The sequence below is a fragment of the Podarcis cretensis genome (assembly GCF_951804945.1).
Source record: "Podarcis cretensis genome assembly, chromosome: 10".
Taxonomy (NCBI): domain Eukaryota; kingdom Metazoa; phylum Chordata; class Lepidosauria; order Squamata; family Lacertidae; genus Podarcis; species Podarcis cretensis.
In genome coordinates, this window is record NC_137179.1 from 29,659,806 (window position 1) to 29,682,893 (window position 23,088).

At 44.9% G+C, this 23,088-nt stretch overlaps 2 protein-coding genes and 1 long non-coding RNA gene across 3 annotated transcripts in view; 2 read left to right on the forward strand and 1 right to left on the reverse strand.

The window, feature by feature from the left end:
- The window catches only part of SH3BP1 (SH3 domain binding protein 1), a 35,467-nt gene extending 31,930 nt beyond the window's left edge, over positions 1–3,537 (forward strand). Inside the window, exon 18 of the mRNA XM_079992523.1 lies at positions 1,428–3,537. Coding sequence (XP_079848649.1) covers positions 1,428–1,861 — 434 coding nt within the window. The 3' untranslated portion in view covers positions 1,862–3,537. The remainder of the gene's footprint in view (positions 1–1,427) is intronic.
- LOC307225345 lies at positions 3,499–5,572 on the reverse strand. The gene is made up of 2 exons (XR_013842913.1): positions 4,253–5,572; positions 3,499–3,959 (listed from the first exon to the last, which is right to left on the reverse strand). It is a non-coding gene; the product is annotated as an uncharacterized lncRNA (long non-coding RNA).
- Positions 5,573–6,521: 949 nt separating this feature from the next.
- On the forward strand, positions 6,522–11,086 carry PDXP (pyridoxal phosphatase). Its single transcript, XM_079993025.1, has 2 exons — positions 6,522–7,264; positions 9,319–11,086. Exons 1-2 carry the CDS (start codon positions 6,646–6,648, stop codon positions 9,642–9,644), a joined length of 945 nt encoding a protein of 314 aa, XP_079849151.1. The 5' UTR covers positions 6,522–6,645; the 3' UTR covers positions 9,645–11,086.
- The last annotated feature ends 12,002 nt before the right edge of the window (positions 11,087–23,088 follow it).

The window sequence follows — 23,088 nt, forward strand, 5'->3', positions numbered from 1 at the left end:
ATTGGCAACAAGCTTTTTTACTTATTGGGTTTTCCCTGTAAAGGGTAAATTTGATTACCAGTGGTGCTAATGATGTCATGTGGACCCACTGCAAAAAAAAACTTGCATGCATGAAGAGACTCCATCCCCTAATAAACCCACATCTGGAAGCAATCTGATTTTTTTAACATAGTCCACACAACAGTTGTAGGAATCAAAAATGCCAGTCCATATTTCCCCCCATTAAATCCAAATTGCCCTTTCCCAGGAAAAATCTGTGATTTGTGATCTCTGAATGACCCATTTGCAATATTGACCACCCCCACTTGAAGCACCCACCCTCTTTTTCCACACCTTACTTTTTCCACCCTCTTTTTCCACACCTTAACACATTGCATAGCTTGTTAGAATATCTGTCATTTGCTTTCCTGCAACATGGTCCCTTCCACCATTAACATTTCCCCACTTTTTTTTCCTTTGGCACAGAAGAGCAATAGCTCTTCAAAACATATAAATCATAATGTTTTATTATGAATGTGTTAAAGAATGATTGAAAATCGGCACAGCTTACAAAGCCTTTTCCCTACTGTCAGGAAACTTGTGATTCTAAATGACAAAGTTTTGCAACAGTGATTAATTGTTGTAGCTCTTTTTGTCAACATGCCTGGAAACAATGGCTGCTTACACCACAAGTTTGTAGTACAGTTGGGGAGAGCTGGACATAATCCAGGTTTCAATAAACTTCTCAGGTTTTAGTTATGCTTTGCACCATTTTAATCTCCTTCTTTTTCATAATCATCACCATTAATTGTGAAGAGCTACACTGTGCAGTGGAACTCTTGTGCATGGCTTGTTCCTGCAGCAATGTACCAGTGTTGAGATCCAGCCACCAGTGTTGTGCTTTTTGTTTATCCCAGGGATGGGGAAGGTATTGGACTCCCATCAGCCACAGGCAGCCTCACCAATGGCCAGGGACAATGGGAGATGGAGAGCCACAGCTTTTTCCATTGCCAAATTATGCATTTGTAGTGTGTATGGGGGTGCTGTTAGTGGAGGAAATAACTCACCGTGTGGATCCACAGTTTCCACTTTTAGGTGACCAGAGAAAAGCATTATTTGTGCAATGTTGCAAGGCCATAGTGTGGAAGCAGGCTATGCCTCTGGATTTTTGTTGCCTGCACAAGTGGTTTTGGGGGCTTGGGACTTGATCTACAGCCTGCTTGTAAGGAAATCATAGCTTTTCAGAGGAATGGGAGAGAATCCTTAGAAGGGAATCTTAATTCCAAACTTGCAAAAATACACTTGAGGACAAGCACTGGTAAGAGTAGAAATTTGGAGGGGTGTGAGGTGCAGAGCTGCTGTGCGGAGAGACCATACAGATAACAGGTGACATCCGCAAGGCGAAAATTCTCAGAACCTGGATTTTGTTTCATTGTTTTGCTTTGCAGCAAAGCGAGTTGCTCCACCCCGACCCACGGTGCCTCCACCCATAGCCCAGCCTCGAACCCCACCTCCTGTGCAGCTTCAGACCCAGCCTCCTGCCCCAGACTCTCCTTCTATCCCTAAAGCAATGCCTCGAAGAACCATCGGAGGAAGCGTGCGAGCTCCCTCTGTCCCTCCACCACTTCCACCCCAGCCAGTCAGGCGTCAAAGTCGCAATGCGTCCCCATCCCCGAAGCCTCCTTCAGAAAGCAGGACCAGTGAGGCAGATGAAGCACCTCTTTCTCTTCCTGGAGACAGCAGCATAGAAACATCCAAGGAATCCCTCCCTGTGACAACAGAGCCCAGTGAACCCCCACCTGTAGAAAGAAGCAGCTCTCCATCTGCACCAGATCTGGAGGTTGATGCTCTGGAGAATAATGAAGAAGGAGCTGCAGCGTAAGGAAGGAAAAGGTGCACGATCAGGTGTGACCCTGGGCACATCACACAAGACTAGCAGCTCTTGTGGGGACATAGAGGTGCCATATTGACATCTGTCATTATTGTGGCTTGGAAACCAGCACTCGCGTCTGCAACCTCAAAAGCAATCTCTCTTCTTCCATGTGCCTCTGCTTCTTGCTGCCTTTTCCACTATTCATGAATGGCTCTTTTCCTACTTTGTATTATTTTGAACTCTCCTCCTGGTACTCCTCTCACCTTTCCCAAGCAGCATTCAGATGCAGAGCCAGGGACATTTAAAAAAAAAAATCCTTCCAGCATGTAGTTAAGTTGCACTGTATAACCTTGTTCTTGATGCAATAGTTCATTCCAAGCTGAGAGCATTCAAACATATGATTCACTTCCCCGCACTGCTGTATGATGTGGTACCGTCCAGAATTCTTCCTTTCCGTCTAATGCTCCATTCTGTATAATGTGCAGATCTGCTTTTTTGTGCTTCTAATGTCTTTGCTTTTTTTCCCCTTGAAGAAAATTCAGAACCTCAACAAATCCTAACAGGGTGTTTCCACTTGATTCCAGTTGCCCTACATCCCACCTTAGCTCAGACTCAGGGATTATTTTATCCTTTTACAGTGATTGATTGGGATGTGATTGGTAGAGAGGGTGGGCCATTTGAAAATCAACCCTATCTATATCCAGGTTATGTGCGATATTTCTAGTTATTTTTTATAAGGGCAGCAGGTGCAGCACAATAAAAATCAAAAGTGCAGGCCAAAACACAATTGTCAGCTGTGGACCCCAAAAAGGATCTTGGACCTTGAAGAACTAATGGAACTAATTTTACGTGCAGCTTTTCCCATCATAGAACTGTAGTAACGCTGGAAGCTGTCACCAATAGACTCCTCCTTTTGGCCGCTCTTTAAAGGTAGAGGCTTGATCCGAGTTACAGTCAGTGTATGTATTCTCAATGTGGAGAGCCTAGATACAAGGCTTGTTCACATATGCACGCACATCGCTTTGTTTCTCTATGCAATTATTGGCAGATAAATGTGTGAGCACCTTATCTAATGCCCATTTTGTTTGAGCTGATCTGAAAATTTGTCTGGACTTTGCCACACAACACCACAATCACACATGCAAGTGTTCAGGTGCAAATGTGTATTTGAACCACTCCTAAGTTTGAAGATGGATGAGTGAAGGATAGTGGACTTCCCACCTTATATTCTGGATGAGCTTTTTGCTGCAGGCACATCTGCCCTGCAACCTTTAACCTTGGCTTCTCCAAGAAAGTGTATAGCAGTAGTTTTATAGTAAGACTTTGAAAGAGATGTGTAGTACCCCATTTAAGAAACTACAATTCTCGGGATCTTTTGGGAGAGGACAATTAAGCTCATTTATATTTGCAATGTAGACATGACCTAATAAATTCTTCACATGGGTTTCCTTAGGATTGGAAAGGTGACCACTTATTTTTATACATAGCTGGTAAATTATTTTTTAACTGACGGTCATATTTATGGCTGAGAGAAGGAGCACGTTCCTTCATTTTTTAAAGAATGTGTCTGCTTTGCTTGTGTCAGAGATAAACTGAACTCCTGGAAAGTTCTTGAGAAAATCCTGTAAAATGACAAGAGTGCTCTGTGGCATCTTAAGGTTTTAATAAATATATTGCAGCATGCATTTTCATGGTCCAGAGTCCTTTTCACCAGATGCAATTTATTAAATACAGTATTTTTATTGCTTTTTGTCTTTAGAGATTTGCAGCTCTTTCTCTTACCTTCACACATAAGAGTTTTGTTTGTATCATCAAATACTGTAGAGTCTCTTACTATTGTCTTGTGTTGCTTTAAATGTATACTGCATAAGCTTTTGTGGGATAAAGTCATCTTCATAAGATGCTTCTCATGGAGTAGACTTCAGCTTTGAGGATGATTGCCATACTTTTTAGCCTTCAAGGTGACCACAAGTCTCTTCATAGTTTTTCCTACAGCAAGCTAACAGAGGTACTAACCCTCTGCAAATTCCCATGATAGCATTACTTCTGTTGTGCAAAATACCAGGAGTATTTGCCTTCTTTGATGGTGTAATTCCCCATTATTTCTCTGAAATTTAAAAACATTGAATCTTCTACAATGCAAATCATATTGGCACTTGTGGGAGAGGTATTCCCCCCCCCCCTTCTCCTATATTCACTGAGCAGAGATGTGTCACCTTTCTGCAGAGAAGAGAGCACCAGAGTCTTACAATGACGACTCCGTTAAAATCAATTTCTTTATAAATTGATAGGACAAAAAGGACACACACCACTGCAGATGCTGCTAGTTGCAGAACCCAGCAAACCACGAGCAAGCACACAGCTGTTTCTGTGTATAAATAATCCAGTCAGCTCACTCACCAAGCTGCAGTCATGTGCACGCTTTTCCAGAAAATCACTTTGCATTCCGTCACACGATAAAGGCAAACAGGCTGAAGGGCATTCTGCACAAAATAATTGTCCACATGATCAATCTGAATGGATCTCAGGGGTACAGGGGGAGGGACAGGGACAAGGAAGCAGTTCCCACACTGCATGCATTCAAGATTTAACTTTGTGCTATGCTGTTTAGATATGCAGGGAAGATCAGCTAAGATTTGGATTTTTTGAGAGTCCAGATGAAACCAGTGGTTAACAATAGAATTTGTAAATCAAGCTGCAATCTTATACAGCAAGGATAGGAAACCTCGAGGGCCAAGGCTGACTGTGATCCTTGGGGACACTCCCCAAAAGACACCCCCACCAACCCTCTTTAGTGCTTTTGCCTAGCTGGAATGTATAGTTGAAATGTGAATAATGCATCTTTTCTGTCTGTATGAAAGGGGTGTGTATGTGTGTGTAGATAGGAACTGTTGGCTTTTGTGTGGCTAGAACCCATGGCATGTGGTTCTCCTGAGGGACTGCAGCCCTCTAGTTGACAAAAAGTTCACCACCCCAGCTATATTCTCTTACCTAGTAGTAAGTCTCATTTAATTCAAGAAGTTAAGTACTTCAGACATGAATATGACTGTATTCTCAGTGTTGCTAACTTCACTTTAGTGCTCCGAACAGACAAGATCTATTGTGCTCGGTTTTCATTAAATCTCCATAAATTACAGACCCAAGAGTGGTTGGCCAGGGTTATGTTTTCTTTATCCTTAATGCTGCTACTTTAGATATGGTCATGATTATTGAATTGCGGCTGGATAAAATTCAGGTGCCCTCTTAATAGGAGCGATGAATCTGTTTTATGGTGGAGGCTGCATTTCCCGATATCTCAATTTGTGGTGGGACCACAAGTCAGCCATAGGCAGGGTGAGTAGATGGGTCGATTCCTTTTCTTCCACCCAGCTGCTAGTGAAAAGCCATTTATTTGTCCTTTGCTTATAGAGGGTGAAAGCCAGGTAGACGTCCACAGGACTTCAGTTCTGCCAGGAGGAGGACGAAGGGGAAGTTCTGAAGGACCTCGCATCCACCCTTCAACTTGAGCCCATGCCACACATCTCAGGCACATTCCTGAAGTGTAGGCAGGTTCCCACAAGGCAAGACACAGCGATAACAGCAAGAACCTTTATTGAACTACATAACTGGGGAACAGGGGCAAAGCAGCTGCTTATATACATTCCTGAAAGTCTGGGCCACTCCCACTCCCAACATGATTGGCCGTCTAAACTTCCAAGCTGCGAATCATGACTCAGAGTTCAATGACCAATGCCAGAGGCCTAAATCCTGAAGTGTTCTGTGATTGGACATCATGTATCGAATCAGAACACATGGAGCTCGGATTCCTTAGTCCAGACTCAAACTCAGGCAAACACAGACCACTGAATACAAAACAGTTCTATCTCCCTATAATCCTGAGAACTGTAGTTCATTAAATCTACTGAGAATTGGCACTCTGTGAAGGGTAAACTACAGTTCTCGGGGTTATTTGGTGCCAGTTGCTGTAAAAGAACCGTGTGTAAGCAAGCGTCCACAAGGCCTTTCCAAGACAGTCATTGGCTGGCCTTTTTTTGCTCCACCTTCTTTTTTCATTCTGAAACCGCCAATTGGCCTCAACAACCGTCTCTCATTCTTTCCCCGCCCGCCTTGGTTTGTTTACCATCTGATGTATTTATTTTTTTAATAGTCTACTTCCTTTTTCTTTTTTAGTCCCGCCTCCACTCTTTAATTACGATAGGTAGCTAAGGCTGTGACGCCCACTTTTCGCTAACGCTGCTGTTTTCGTTCGCCGTATTTCATAGGACACTAACCTCTATTCTTCTACCTGATAGGCTTACAGCAGCCGTCACTTTGCTCCGGGCCTCCATACTGCTTTCTTCCCATAGGCTACGGCGGGAGGGGGCGGGCTTTTCAATTCCTCGGTTCCATCCTTTCCCCCCCACCCGTTCAGAAAGACCATCCAGCGCTCTCACATCTGGATCCTCTTCCCTTCCCAATCACTGTAACGGGTTGCCATGGCAACACAGTCCCCGTCCTCCCCGCCCCGCCCCTATCACCATGGCTGGTAACATCCGCCTCGTCCCTCGAAGCTGCCAGTCACTGGCCTTCCTGCAACGCGGTTGGCCGCTGAGCCAGGGCCCGCTTCTGTTTCGCCCGACGCGCCTGGTCGCCGAGCCCCTCGATTGGTGCTCCTGCGCCACCGCCTCCCCTCCGTCCGTCATGGCGGCGCCGCGCTCTTGATTGGCCCGGGCGGGAGCGGAGGAGGAGGAGGAAGAGGCGGTGCGGGGGTGGCGGCGGCGGCGGCGGCGGCGGTGAGAGCGGCCGGTCCCAGCATGGCGGGCTGCAGGCGGCTGAGCGGCTCGTGCCTGCGCGAGGTGCTGGGCGAGGCGCAGGGCGTCCTCTTCGACTGCGACGGGGTCCTGTGGACGGGCGAGCGGGCGGTGCCCGGCGCCCCGGAGCTGCTGGAGCGCCTCAGCCGCAACGGCAAGGCCGCCCTCTTCGTCTCCAACAACAGCCGCCGCTCGGTGCCCGAGCTGGAGCGCCGCTTCTCCCGCCTGGGCTTCCGCGGCGTCCGCGCCGAGCAGGTCTTCAGCTCGGCGCTCTGCTCCGCGCTCTACCTCCGGCAGCGCCTGCTGGGCGCCGAGGGCGGCTCCGGAGACTCGCCCCCGGCCGGCTGCGTCTTCGTGCTGGGCGGGGAAGGGCTGCGCGGGGAGCTGCGGGACGCCGGGCTGCGCCTGGTCGGCGAGGGAGGCGGCGGCGGGGACGACGAGGAGGAGGACCCGGCCGGCCACGAGAGGCTCCCGGTGCGCGCCGTCGTCGTCGGCTACGACGACCAGTTCACGTTCGCCAAGCTGACCGAGGCCTGCGCCTACCTGCGAGACCCGCAGTGCCTGCTGGTGGCCACCGACCCGGACCCTTGGCACCCGCTGAGCAGCGGGCAGCGCACCCCGGGTGAGTGACGGGGAGCGGGGCTCCAACTCGGAGCCTCGGCGGCGCCTGGTGGTAGCAGGAGGGATGGGTTCCTGAGCATGAGCAGAGCTCCCTTTCCGCTCATGGCCGAGGGACTGTACTTGGCCCTGTTCCCTCCCCTTCGCCCTCGCGTTCCTTAGCTTTGCAGAGGGATTTCCAAACCGACAGGACAAGGAGCCCAGGGTTTTTAAAGTAAGGTCTGGAACCTCAGCTGGCGAACTTTAGGGTGTGCCCTGGGTTCAGATGGTAAGCACTCGTGACTGGTAAGAGATACCTCGAAAATCTTAGAATTGAGGTAGTGCTTCTTAAGCCTTATGGGGCTTGTTCCCATGTTGCTGTGGTTCAAACCGAACAAGACGCCGTCTTGCTTGTAGTATTTTTACCATAGATGCTCAAGCTGAGGCTGAAATCTTATGGCCTGCTTAGACACCTCATGAGTTGAGCTAGGGTTTGAATCTAAGTCCATAGACCACCCTTCTTGGGTCAAGGGTTAAGGATGGTTCTCCAAAAGGATCAGGTGTCCTTTTCCCTAAAATACCAGTTAAAGGAACACTACCCTTGTGTCCCATTGCTGGCATCTGTGGAGCCTCTTAAGAGCATCCTGGACTAAGGATGGTATTCCCCTCTGGGTCTGGGAGGAACTCCTGGCCATGTATTATGTCATCAGTGGTCAAGCACTATTAGTTTGGGAGCCCATTCCTGTATCCTGCTCATCAGATGCTAAAATACTATGTCTGCCAAGTATGGGGTCCTGTAAAGCTATGTGCTCCATGGCACATCCCAGGTACCCAATATTCTTGGTAGGCTGTTTGGGTTGCTAGCTAGATCTATAGTATTATGGTGCCTTACATTAATCAGTATTGTGAGTTAGCCATGCAGTTCCTCAAACTGCATCATGAGTAGCCATCCACTTTCCTTCCCCTGTGCATCAGGCTCTGTGTGACAGTGCAGGCCGTCTTTTCTCAGGTCTTTTCTGTACCTTGGGGAACCCCAAACCTAGAATCTATTAAGGATTGTAAGAGAACTAAAAAAAAAAGTACTACAATTCCATTAGTTGGGTGCAGGTTCCTGATTTTATTTTCCCAGACTTCCTAGTGCCTCACTTGTGAGGCAGCTGACATGTCTGTTCATTCTTTATTTGGAAATATTCACTGTTAACCTCAACAATATCCCAAATGTGACCAGTTTACATCCCACTTTGTGCCAGTGCTAATCAATCAAAAGAGAAGCTTACAGGACAATGTGGAAGTTACATGACACAATGAAAGGAAATTCAAATATCTAGCCTAATGCTAGAAATGTGTTCTTTCCATGAACTAACACACCAGCAGGGGGTGGAGTAGAATTTCTTTTCATCAAGGCCTTGGAGCCAGCTCTCTCATCCTGGATAGAGTTTTTGCTTTTATCCTTGGACTAGGATTTAAGTTCTCGGACTAGGGTTTAAGATGTGCAGCAGCCTTGTAATAAGCCCACAAAAGTTACTAGCCTGCTGAAGACTCTCAAAGGAGAGATAAAGAGCTCTGTCCTTGCTCCACCAGCTCACTGCATTTCTATCCTGGGGATGGAGGTGGGACCTTCCCTTGTCTTGCAGTCTGCTTGGTTTCTATGTCTGGCACACCGGAGGGATGGTGTGCTGTGCCTCTCACCTGCCTGCTAGATCACATGCATGCAGTTCTTTGCTGCCTTTGCCTACCAAGCAAGTGCTTATCTCCAACACTGAGGCTGAGGTCATAGTGTGTTACGGTGCAGGTGGGGACTGCATGGTTGAATTTTCCTTCATGCAATTGGAGGAGCATTCAGTGATGCATGTCCCTGTCCCCTAAAGAGTATTGTCAGTTGCAGAGTTACCACCTCATTGAGACAACTAGGCCTGTTCAGTCTCACCATTTGGAGGCTTAAAAAGTTGCTCTTTTGCACATCCTTTGTCAACCCAATCTAGCTTGATTGCATAAATAGGTAGGCTATGCTTAAATTGCTTAATGAATTGGAGACCAATCTTTTCACATGAGGGTGTCTTCTTTTCTTTTCTCTCTCAGGAACAGGGAGTCTCACTGCTGCAGTTGAAACAGCATCTGGGCGCAAGGCAATGGTAATTGGGAAGCCCAACACGTATATGTTTGAGTGCATTGTGGAGCGCTTTGGTGTGGATCCGTCCCGCATGCTCATGGTGGGTGACCGGCTGGAGACAGATATCCTGTTTGGCAAGAACTGTGGCCTTGAAACGGTCTTGACCCTGACGGGAGTCTCAAACCTAGAGGAGGCACAGGCATACATGGCCAGCGACAGCCCTGCTGCAAAGGACCTGGTGCCTCATTATTATGTGGACAGTATTGCAGACTTAATACCCGGCCTGGATGAGTAAGGGGAGATGTGGGTGGGCAGAGTTCCTAGTCCCATTCCTGATTGCCGCCCTTTCCTACTTCTGCTCCCTCTCTCCTTGATTCTGGGCTCATCACATTCCAGTGTTTCTTCAAGAATGAAGAGAGGGGTGTTAGTTCATTATTTGAGGTCCTTTTGTTTTACTTTAGCCAGCTATAAGGGAACAGAGAATCTTATGTGAAAGTGGGTTATTTATAGGCCGAACCATTATTTATTTATTTCCCCCTCCTCTTGGCATGAAGTAGTTATTTATTTAAATTATCTTGGTTTTACTGTTGCCACTAGTGGCCTTCTTACTGTTGTCCTCAGCTTTTTTTCTTTCTTTCTTTCTTTGAAGCACAGCAATGTGCTTGCTGTGATGTTTGCTGTTCCCAAGCTTGAATGAAGCAACGTTTGTACTGGTACTATTTATCTCTCTTCTATAGCCACTGTCATTCCATGCCAGTGTTGGGGTAGCGGGGTTTATCCCAGAACTCTTGCTGTGAAAAGGGGAGCATTCAAAATCCAGTTCAGAAGTAACACAGTTCTTCTACAGAACGGCTCTTCGGGGAAAATAATTCCTGTGGGTGTATATACAAGCTTATCATAACACTACAACTTGCTCTGAAGTGATAAGGGCTGAGGGTAGGTTTCTGATGCACGTTACATGTTTGATCCATTCAAACTTTGTCTGGCATTTTCATCCACAGGAATTACTCCCAAAGTGCTGTGTTGTGCAGGTGGGGAGAAATTGCCAAATAGCTCAGTCAGAAAGCATATAAGTATGGTAAATCTGGAATATGTAAAACTCTTTTAACTGTGAATTAAATATGAAAGTGTTTTTTTTTTCTGTCTTGAGAGTTTTCTCAGGTGACAGAATTTTTATCACTCCAGTTTAATTTTGGGATTGCTTCTGTAAGGAATGAAATGCATAGAACAATTTTTTGTGCCCATGAAGTACTGAATTGGCTGTCACTTTGTCTTGGTAATCCTTCAGTAATAACAGCCTCCAGATATTCCTGCCTGTATTGAGGTAGGAACACAATGTGTTTTCCCCCACCCCCTTCTCTCTGACTGGGTGGACCAATGAAACATGTCAGTAAATTAATTCACTCCTGTCTGTGCCTGATAGGATTCACCACTCTCCTAGGTGGGGGGTGAACCTTGGTCCGCCCTCTGACCTGCTGTGGTGTTCTTGATTTGTGGGATAACGTTGGCATTTCCACTGCTGTCAATGTGCCACAGCATCCCAAAATAAGTCCTTGCTTGTCTTTTTATGGTTTATTATGTATTTATTAAAGTGTTTGTATAAATTATGCTGATGAGTTGTGCCAAAGTGGGTATGTAGCCTCTGGGCCCACTCACTTACCTGTACCTCCATGTTGTTGTGGTTCTCTGACATTCGCTGTCATTCTGCACATAATAAAATGCAGGCACAAGATGGAATCTGGCTTTTTTCCCCATTAATCTAATAGGTAAGCATGCTGGAAATACCTCAAATCAGGGATAGCTGTGTATAATGACTGAATAAATTAGTTGATTATCTTAACACACATTATCTTTTCAAATTGGGGGAGGGGGGAGAAGAAACCCAAATGGAAGGTGCTGAAATTGGACACAACTTCTTACCAAGTAAGGGTGTACTTGCTGATGAGCTCTGTTTCATTTTAGAAATGCAAATAATCCGCCTGACATAATAGCTGAGAAGCTGAATTGAGGCAAATACAAAACATCACTCAAGTTTTAGAGTTGGTGTGAACTGGAAGGTGGTTAGTTTGTTTTTTGGTAGTGAAGCCCTTCCAAGACTTGCTGTGACTTTGCTAAGATTCTTGTTGTGTGTTAACTTACCACTCTTCCTGATTTCTAATTAAAATTCATTCCAGACAATATCCAAATGTTAAGAAATTAAGTCTGGGCCAAGGGAAATTGGTGACATAGTGCAACTCAGGAGAGTGAATTCAGTCCTGTTCAGTTGCTTGAAAGTGTCCTGCTTGGGTGCTTACCAGAAAAAATGGAAGAAGAATTGAACTCTTCAGCTTTGAAAGCTTTAGGAGAGACGGTAATGCTACAGCAGTTTATCCCTAATCAATGGAGCAAAGCTGATATATTTCATGAGAGGATACACATTTTTTAAAAGCTTAATCATGAAGCCAAAGGGTACCTTGTAATACACAAAAATCAATTACTTGATACTTCTGAGACTCATTAAAAGCTAGACTAAACTAGGTCATAAAAATATTCTGTTTTGAGTCTGATCCAAGAACTATATAACTGTTGAGCAGCCACTGGGTTCATATGTAGAAGAAAGTGCCAAAGAGGAAGGTGAGCAGAGAAGTTGTGTCAGATGAACTGAAAGATCGCTTGGCAGTCTTTCAGTTCACCTGAAAGCCATTCAGTTCAAGCCTAAGCTCTGAAATTCAGGCTTACGTCGCAACAGTTATAGATCTATTATCCCAATCACTGAGATCATTGAGGGGTGCTGTTCCACTGTGTTAGATGCTTCAGTTCTGAAAAAGCCCTTTACTGATGGGGAGAAAGAGAGATCTCCCCGTCTGATCTTGGGACTTGGGGCAGCTTCAGAGAACAGGTGATTCAATACATCTTTCTGTACACTTCTGTTGTGGGTGTTTGCAGCCTCTTTTTGCATCCCTTCTCCACAAACACTACCATCCTTTTACCCCGATGTTGCTGGATTCTGACTCCCACGATCCCTGCCCATTGACCAGGCTTGCTGGGGCTGATGGGAGTTGGAGTCCAGCAACATCTGGAGGGTCACAGGTGCCCCATTCCTGCTTTGCTCTTATTTGCAAAGCAAAACCCACCTATGGGATACCTTTTTCAACTCGAGTCTAAATATCACCAGAGCAAGCTTGTTTGCTCTTATTAAATTCATCTTTCATATGTCCTTTCACGATGGGGAAACAGGATGCAGACTTGACCTTTTAGTTCAGCTCTTTTGAGGTACTACAGAGCCTGCAGCTAATTTTGTCAGAGCTGGGAGATGCTGCATTTAAGCCAGTCCCAAGGGCAATGAGTAAGTTAGCTGTTGCTGCTCTTGCCTTGCTGTTCTGGTCATGCTTTAGAGATATAGCACACATTGTTTCACCAAAACAGCCTTGAAAAGTGAGAAGTGGTGCACAGAAAACAAAGAGGGCATGGTATGTTACAGGTGATTATTCATTTTCCTTGGACTTCACTGTACATATAACATGATGAGCCTGGCAACACAGCTGTGGCTCCCTTGCCCCTCAAGCCAGCATAACCGGACTAGGATGATGGGAACTGTAGTCTTTCATGGGTTCTTCATCCCAGACCCTACAAGAGTCAAGTGGACGGGCATTCCTGGTCCAAAAGAAATTCCCTTGGTAACAAAATGGTATGCATTATCCTGTATGTTTGCTGTGCAAAACTATAGTTGTGCTGTAACGTGCTGCATTTTTTAAAATGTTGCTCTAATTGTAGTTATAAACATTTGTTGTTGTTTAGTCGTTTAGTCGTGTCCGACTCCTTCATGGATCACTGCCTTGCCGTGGCGAAGGGGCTTGAAGAACTCAGAGAAGCTATGAACTATGCCGAGCAGGGCACCCAAGATGAACAGGTCATAGTGGAGAGTTTTGACCAAACGTGATCCACCTGGAGGAGGAACCGGCAAGCCACTCCAGTATCCCTGCCAAGAAAACTCCATGGACAAAGACAACAGGCATATAAAAGTTATAAACATAGGGTGATGAATAAGCGAGAAGCTGTCATTATCTGGCTTCTGTGGGTGGATGTAGAGTGATCTTCAGTGGAATATTTGACTTAGTATCCAAGGTTGTGAAATAAAGAAGCCCAAGTAACAATGAGATAATAAGAGAGATATTAAACTCAACTATGGATAATAAGGCATTGCAGGCTTATTCACACAATCAGTTTAAAGCATCCATCCCTGCATGTTGCATTGCGGGAGCTGATCCAGTTCAGAAATGAAAGCCTGGTAAATGTGGAAGTAAAGTACTGTAATGGATTGGAGGGTAGTTTTGTTCTGAGAGGGTTGCTGCTGAAAACTGGTCCCTTTCTTAATACCTGATGAATGGTGGTACATTCTAGCTTATACATGGGCAGGGGAGAATCCTGCTAGCTATAGGGAAAATGCATTTCCCCTGTTAGGTTTTGGGATATCTCCATTTTCTTGAAATGGAAGCACTTGAAGGGAGACAGTTTGATTCCCCACATTTGTTACACTTTAAAACTGTCAAGCTTGCCCAGTCCTGAAAGTCGTCACAAGTACCAAACCTTTCAAATCAACGTTTCATCCAGCAGAGGGCTCCCGAGTGCAGCAGCTGATGCAAGGAGCATTCGGCTTAAGGGGCCAGAATAGTTTGTTGTAAGATGTGCTGATTCCTTGCGTATGAAGCAAGTATATTTATTCAATAGATTCTATATTCCTACAATAAAAGTTAGCAACCGGTTGCCTTCTGTGGGGCATGAATTAAACTCTTCCCTTTCTCAGCCTTCTGAATTTCACGGGATTAGGGGGCAATGGCATGGCCTCCTCTCTCATCCCATAATCTGCCCCACCCTGCCCTGGACACACATACACCCAAGGCAGCAAGTGCTGGGCTGCCCCTTCCTCCTGTTCCCCACTAAGTGGTCTACTTGCCAAGTGAGACTCCTAAAATAATCAAAACATGTACTGGCCACCAAAATGCAAATGGGTGAGCAGGTCTATGCCTATTTAAACATTTACAAAGAACTCCTAAGGTACCAATTAAAGGGAGAAACAGAAAAGCTAACCATAGGAAAGCTTGGGGCTCAGCTTGAACCACAAGAAAGCAGAAGGAAGAAGTGAGAGTCCTAAGTTCTGATTCACATACTCAAATAACATAGCTTTTACTAACTCTTTGGCTGCTAGTTAGCATAACCTACTCCCATTCATTATTTCCATGGAGTGATTCAGCTGTCTTCTCCAAGATCGGTGTATGGCCTTCAAGCACAAATTATTTTATGTTGGATCAAACTGGGATTCTATTTCTGCCCTTGCTAGTTTAGAAAGAGTATTGTTAGGAGTTTCTGGTTGGTGCCCTGAGTCCTTTCCCATTCTTGGTATCCTGTATCTGTAGGGGTAGAATGTATGAGAGCAAGCTTGCCCAACCAGTCCCTTTGTCTAGGGCTAGGTAAATTGCTTTGGGTGGTTAGCTAAGCACCACCATTAGCATAACCAAAGAAGTTGCTCTGTGCCATTGAACAAATGGGTGGACCTTCCCACACCTAGCTGCTAGGTATGAAAAGAGTAGCCAGAGTTGTATGTGAGAGCTGGAAGCAGGCTGGAATCTGGAGACACAGAGACCCGCTTACTCTGTTCTGGATTGAAAGCTGCAATGAATGGAGAAGCAAGTTCTTTTGGGGTGTTAATACTGTGACCATCTCCATCCTAAAGACACCAGGGTGCCTAGAACACCTGGAGTCTTTGATGCAAAACCTCAAGAAGTCTATACTTCCCAACTTTGCAACCTTTTAAAAGGAGGGCTTGATCCTGTTTCTTTGTGAAGCATGGAGGCATTGGTAGTATTTTTCACTGTAATCCAGCAGTCTTGAGGTCTTCTCTGCTGTACCTCACTGTTGATTTGTATGGTCTCCGTGCCTAGGATGTGAAAACTTTTGCTCATTCTCTCACACAAAAATATCTCAACTGTATTGTTATTAATTTCATTTCTATACTGCTTTATATTTTTAAGGGGGGGATCTCAAAGCAGTTTACAACACATTAAAGCACAAAATAAAATAAGCCAGAATAAAACATTACGGAAGAAAGTCAAAGTATACATTAAAAACATCTTAATTAACAGGAAACTAAAATATTATCTTAAAGATTTCAAAGTAGAATCATGTGAGAGAATCCACAATAATCTAGAAAGAGCTGATGATCCATAGATAGATTTCCTAATTCCAATCTCCACCACCACCACCCCCAAAGCAGCCATGTAACATCAGCAGAAAAAAGCGAGTGTTGTCATATGAACTGGTAACCAGTTTAAAAAGCAGAAGCAGAGTATATAAATAAACAGACAGCTTTTCCAGGGGAGGGAAGTAGGCAGTGGGGTCCTCCAAAGATCTGTATTGGGAACAATGCTGATCAGCTTGTCTTGGAATTGGGAGTAAGCAGTATTGCCATTGGTCTGCTTTGCTCGGCCTTATCTTTTCCATTGATTAGGTGTAGCTGGTCCAAAGGAAAGCAGAGCAATATGTTTGGCACCAGCTTGGCTGCAGGAATTGCTGGAAGGAGCTGCACAAGGCACCATCCAACCATCTTAGGGACTCCGCTCTGGATTTGTGTAGAGTTTACCCCTTAGCCTTTTCTTCCCCCAAAGATGTCCTTCAAGGCAAATTGATTGGGGGAGGGGGAGGAAGGAAAATGCCACAGGCCAAGTCCTAAATATGAGCATCTGGTGCTCTGATGTATTGTGTGCAGCACTCATAAAACACTGAGCTAGTTTTGTTTCTAGTCCACCCTGGCAGGGAGTGGGCACCACAAGCCAAACTGTACCATAGACAGGCACTGGGGGCATTGGGGCCCTTCAGCTCAGGTGCACAAGAAACTTCTATTGGCTGTGCCACGTGTGATTCCTATTGGCACCTAGGTGGCAATGCCACAAGCTTTTGGGGGAAGCGTTACCCGTGTGAAGAAGGTGGACAGGGAGACCTGATCCCAAGGCTGCCCTGCAAGAGAAGGGCAGCATGTGCTCCTGCATATTGGATTCAAAAATGTTCCAGAAACCATAGTTGGACACACAAGATATACTAGTTTCTGAAGAGGTGCAGGTGCAGCGATGCAATTTTTCTCAAGAAAACGTGGGCGTCGATTTATGCTAGTCTTGCTCCATTCATTCAAACCACAAAGAGTTTCTCCCCTCCGCTCCGCTAGATTGCTGGCAAGCAGTCTTATCTAGACCCGTATGGATCCTTTTTTTTATTTATTGCTCTCTCCACCCAAATTAAGATGCTGGTGTGTGACAATAAAAAGGGTGTGACAGTAAAAGTTTCCCACGCTCCACAGCCAACATCATGCCAGAGCCCTTTTCTATAAAAAAGACATATTTAGGGAGAAGTAATAGATTATGGCTGATAAGACCCAACAGACACCAGTCGTGCTTCTTGATTAAATGCAGGGATGGGGAAGAACGACCCATCTTGCTTCTAGGAATTGCCTGCCCTGATTCCATGGCAATGGCTGAGTAGAGCGACATTAGGAAGCACCTATTAAGAACCACACTGGTGACATGCATGGGCCAAAGTGTTCTGTGCATTATCATAATGTAAACCAGAGTCTTGCCAGGGTTTAACCCTCGAGCTCATTTTTCTGGAAGGATTTCACATGCTCCGAAATTAAGCAATATAGGCAAGGAGCCAAAGAGCTGCATTAGGCAAATTCAAGGACCCAGATGTGGTTAGCAGGCTGAACCTTTGCTGCCTCCTCCTTTTTCTTCTCCACTTCTTCGGTCAGCAGACTCACAGGCCGTATCACACGCTAGTATGGGAAGTCCCCCTCCATTTCAGAAGTGGCTGCTGTGCGGCCTGTAAAGCATCTGTCTGTTGCACAGCTCTATGGATCCCATCCTATCTGTATCAAAATAGTTGAGCCTCAGTTGCTGAATGACTCATAATGACTCATGGGGTTACCACAGAAATCCTTCCACATGATATGGAAAGCTGAAATATCAGGTGCTCATAGTCCCCAAGCCTGATTATTTGTTAAAAACCACAACAACCCACAAAACACTAAGAGTCCTACTTAACAGAAGACAGTCGTCTGTTTGAAGGGCTCTCTTTCAGAATTTAGTCCTTTATTTGAAGGGCTGTCTGATCCAAATGGGCTTTAAATTAACCATCAACAGTTTGTACCTGGACAGCAGACCTAGTAGGCAAACAGGTGACCTAGGCACAGTCTTTCCATTATGTGATCTAATGAAGTTTGCTTAAATTGTGAGGATTATTTCCAAATCTTCATCTATGAATATGAATCCATGCTGTTCTGTCCTCCTTTCCTTCAGTGATGTATTTCTACTTTTTTGGTGATGTAGAAGAGGTCACCCTAACCTGAAATAAGAGCATTTATACATCTCTCCCCTCTTGGTAGCCATTGATTTTCTGTGAATCTCCTATCCCTTGTCAGTTTCATATACCTTTTAAAAAAACAGATTATTGAAAATTTCATATGTGAGCTGCCACGGGCACTTCGGTTTGATGGGGAAAGGTGAGAAAGAAACATTTTAACAAACATGCATAATATTTGTCACATTAAAAATATGAAACACACCATTCCAGGACCACCAGTGTAATCATTGTTGTCATCATCAATATTTCATATTAAAGAATATTCATAAAACTGAGGAGGGGTGTAGGCATATCATTATTATTGCTCCTTGTATTCCTGATCATTAGACTGTGAATATCATTATGTAGCCAGGATGCTAAGGAGCCTAAAGAGGAGAAAGGAGTCAGCATGTGTGGGAAAACCTCAGGTTTTGCAGAAATACAAAAAATATTGATGGGGGTGGGGGTCGGCTGTAGACCTCCCATATAAGTATTGTTGGATGCCACCCACCAAATCTCTGAGCAATGTGAGATTCCCAAGGATTTCAGGTGCTTAACCCAGGGTTCGTGTTTCCTTTGGAGAATGCGGCACAGCAGAGACTGGGGTGACTTTATGGTGTATGGTTTATTTACACATATATACCACCTGAGCCTATGATGGAGGAGTTCACAGCATCAGCACCCCAAGAGGGCCCTTCTTCCTCCATGGGCACAGATATCAATCTTGGTGCTCTGCTTCTGCCTCCTCACCTGGCTGCCTTCTTCCCAGTGACATCATTCCTCCCTCCAACCTCTCTAAGCTTGATCTTCTACTAACTCTGAGTTGAGGGAGAGGACCCAACCATCTTCCATCTCCCACTTGAGTTCCTTTGATCTTTTGTAGTCCTAATGGCTCATCTCCCAGGCTATCACCTCACGAGGAAGTTAGCCTTTCTTAATTAGTACAGTGGTACCTCTGGTTAAGAACTTAATTCGTTCCGGAGGTCTGTTCTTAACCTGAAACTGTTCTTAACCTGAGGTACCACTTTAGCCACCACCACGCAATTTCTGTTCTCATCCTGAAACAAAGTTCTTAACCCAAGGTTCTATTTCTGGGTTAGCAGAGTCTGTAACCTGAAGCGTCTGTAACCCAAAGTACCACTGTTGATTCTGGGGGATTAGCATTGTCGCACACAACATAATACACATGGGTCTGGAATAATGCATATGAGTCTGGCACCCATGTCTTAACACTCCAAGCATTGATTAAATTCTATCATTTGCTCGATTCAGAGATTACAGTGGACTAGCACCCACAAACGCATAGCACTGTGTTATACGGTGATTGACCATCAACAGAGAACCACAGCAGAATGTCAGGTGCACTATTTAGGTGTGTATGAAGGCAGCATATAGCCTTTCCTGCAGCAAACATTCCTGCAGCTCCGAAAATAAAAGCAAAGATTTTTTTGTTCTGGTGGGCTTTTGGTTTTGAATTAGATCGCCTGCTGCTTAGTTTATTTGATTCCTGCTTTTAAAATCTAAAGTATCATTAGGACAAGTAGTCTGTGTTCTGCATGAGACTTGCATTGCAGGAAGCCCAGGAGCTAAGTGGCATGCTCAGGATCCCAGCTACACTGACTCCTACCAGTGGTCCCTAGTGATGTGCTAACTTTAGAATTAGAGGCATCAACATCTGAATACCAATCTCTGGAAAACATGATCAGGCAGTGAGTGCTCTTGGCCCTCGTGACCTGCTTGTGGGTGTCGAACAGGAATCTCGTTGACCATAATGGGAAGCAGGGTGTTGAGCTAGATAGGCCTTTAGGTGGATCCAGCAAAATTGTTCTTATGTTCTTAGCTAGAGATAAGCAGGTGATGTTCAAATAATGAGCAGATGGCTTGTATTCTGAAGATCATTGCATCTCCACTTGAAATGGTATCAGCCAGCAGGTGGGAAATACCTCTGAGATCTTGGATAGTTGCTGCCCAACAGAATGAATGGTCCTCAGTTATTGATTTTTTAATTGAGATTTTCTCATAATACAGTAAAATTGCAGGTGCAGAAAATACAAAACAAAGGACGAAAACAGAAGACAAGAAAAGGGCAATAGAAATAAAGAGAGGAAACACAGAGAAAAATTAATCAAAAGACACATTAGCAAAAAAAAAAATGCTAAAGAGGAACTTTTCCACTTTTTGTTAAACAATATTTATTTTAAGCTGTTTCAGAATCATTTATTTCTTTTTCCCAAGAAAAGTCCAAGACAGCATGTGTGGGACGTTTACATAGTTACGACTTGTCCCATACACAAAACAGGCGGCAAGATATCAGACCCAACAGGTTAGTCCCATTTTGCAAGCTCTGAGCTCAGCCTGGAAGCCTGAGAATTAAATGTTTGTGTGGGCTTGCAAAGCTGCAGGCAACATCACTGTGGCCACGAAAAATCAGGGAGAGGGTGTGGACTACCCACGTAGCTTTGCAGTGAGAGCACCATTTCCCTGGTAATTACACAGCAATGGAAGTTTATCTTGGCCACAAATACACACAGAGAACCATCCAGTTCTAAAGTAGAAAGAGGTGGAAGCTCAACAACTCTGGCTCCCTAAAAAAAGCTCACTAACTTTGGTCTATCCAATGGGTAAAGGTAAAGGGACCCCTGACCATTAGGTCCAGTCGTGACCGACTCTGGGGTTGCGGCGTTCATCTCGTTTTATTGGCCAAGGGAGCCGGCATACAGCTTCCGGGTCATGTGGCCAGCATGACTAAGCCGCTTCTGGCAAACCAGAGCAGCGCACAGAGACGCCGTTTACCTTCCCGCTGGAGCTGTACCTATTTATCTACTTGCACTTTGACATGCTTTCGAACTGCTAGGTTGGCAGGAGCAGGGACCGAGCAATGGGAGCTCACTCTGTCACAGGGATTCGAACCGCCAACCTTCTGATCGGCAAGTCCTAGGCTCTGTGGTTTAACCCACAGTGCCACCCGCATCCCCAATCCAATGGGTAAATCACTGCTAGTTTTTTATAGTGGGAGTAGATTGCAGTCTCTTGGAAGTTGGACAGCCCTGCTATAGGGGATATCTGCTCTATTGTTCTTTTTTTGTGTGGCCCATAGATTGGGGATTTTCATTTGAGAAGGCCACACCTTCAGGCCTGAAGCTTTGGTCTTCATGCCTAGCAACTGTCATTCTTTCATTCATTGGATTTATATTCTGTGTTGGGTCTATTAAGTTGTAAGCCTGCGAGCAGCGACTGTCTTTGAGACTCTGTACAGTGCTTAGTAAATTGTAGGTGTTTTATAAGCAATGCACAATCTTGTATTCCACCAACTTGACTCAAAAGTCTCCTCAAGGCACCTCAATTGCACCTTAAAATTGTGAACAATACACTGCAATGTATCCATGAACTACAATGAATTAAAGTGTCATAAAATATGACACAAACAAATAGTTGCACTATGATCTGCTACATTGCACTAACATTGAACCTGACTTCCCAGAGTGGTGAGAAACCCTCAGTGCAGAACTACCAGGCTTAGTTTTATTTGGATGTTGGAGGTGACTTACAGCATATATTAATAAATATTTGCTATATTAAAGTAAAAGTGGCCATGTTGGCTCCTAAGAATAGTTCAAAAATTCATTTATCAGGCAAATCAAAACAGCACAAAATATTGTGCCTGCTTTCAAGCTAGGTCTACACTATAAAAAAAGGTAAAGAACCCTTGGACAGTTAAGTCCAGTCAAAGGCGACTATGGGGTGTGGCGCTCATCTCGATTTCAGGCCGAGGGAGCTGGTGTTTGTCCACAGACAGCTTTCCAGTTCACGTGGCCAGCATGACTAAGCTGCTTCTGGCAATGGAACACCTTGACGGAAACCAGAGCACACAGAAATGCCGTTCATTTTCCTGCTGCAGCGGTACCTATTTATCTACTTACACTGGTGTGCTTTCGAACTGCTAGCTTGGCAGGTGCTGGGACAGAACAATGGGAGCTCACCCAGTCACGGGGATTTGAACCGCTGACCTTCTGATCGGCAAGCCCAAGAAGCTCAGTGGTTTAGACCACAGCACCACCTGCATCCTTTACCTTTGCCTTCCACAGTATACATTTAAAGCACATTCAATGCACGTTTAACCACAAGACTTCCAATTGTTGTCTTCCCGTCCCCACAAACATCAATTCCCAGCTCTCTTTAAGAAACTACTGTTCTCATGGTTCTTTTCAGGAAGCCATGGTGTTTAAATGTGCGCTTGATGTGCTTTAGAATTTTCAAATGCATGGTGTGGATCGCTTCACCAGATAAGATGGTAAGGAAATAAATTGGGGAAGGGAGGGGGGGAATGGATTGGGCTAACACAGAAGCCATGGAGTCTGCATCTGGTCTTGGCCTTAAGGCAGAATGGGGCAAGAAGGTGGCAGACATTCAGATGAAGCTCTTTAAGGTGCTAGACAGGTTTCAAGTAGTTGCAGCAAGGCCTGCTGGGAAGAAGAAACAGAACGATAGTTTGATTTCCCCATCAGACACAAGAACTGGCGGTGTTTCTACCAGCAAAGGTGGAGATTAATTTTTGGTGGCATGCTAGACAATAAGTCAATAGATGACAAATTGGGTAGCTTCACCCAGCTGTCAGAGGGAACTGTTCTCTCAGTGAATGAAGTCCCATTTTCTGGTGGCATAAAACCCTCTTCCTCCAGTTTATTATCCTCCCTTGTTGAATGGCTAAATTTGGCATTTTCCAAGTCACAGGAAAAGCCCATGTTGGCCCATAAGAAAGTGTAGCACCCTGCTTGTGGTTAACGCTTAGCTGGAATGAAATATTCAACGCAGCAATAGAGAAATTAAAATAGTAATTTATTTGTCAGACAAATAAATATGAGGCACAGTGGTATATGGTTACCAAGCTCTGGCCTGGCCTCTTGCCATTCTGGCCAGCACTTATATTTCCTTAATCCAGCCCCCTTGCTCCTCCTGTGGCTGCCTCTGTCCAATCAGCCTGGTTGAAATTCCTATTGGCTATTTGCTAGAACCAATCACAAAAGATACACCCATTTCCTCTCGCCCTTTTATGGGAATCAAAAAGCTATATATTCTTCTATCTATAAATGACAAATAAGTAGTAATATATCTTACATGTGTCTCAACAAGGAATCTTAATTACCAGCTCACCTCTTGCCCTCCTTGCCCTATTGCCTTCCAAAACAGATGATTAATCTTGAATTTTTATCTTAAACATATGTCAAGGATTTTGAGTTCACATCAACATTGAGAGATCTCCTTCATTTGAAGGTTTCTAAACAAAAGGCCTGACAACCATATATCAGGAGTGCTCGATGGCGTCTCCTGTCTGGCGGGGGGGCTGGGGCTGGTGGCTGACTTAATTTCAGGATAGT

What these genes read in the sequence shown, in the direction of transcription:
- PDXP (XM_079993025.1), top strand. Translation starts at nt 6,646, where the DNA reads ATGGCGGGCTGCAGGCGGCTGAGCGGCTCGTGCCTGCGCGAGGTGCTG. An exon ending in CAGCGGGCAGCGCACCCCGG is followed by an intron (nt 7,265 to 9,318) that starts GTGAGTGACGGG and finishes TTTCTCTCTCAG; the next exon opens with GAACAGGGAGTCTCACTGCT.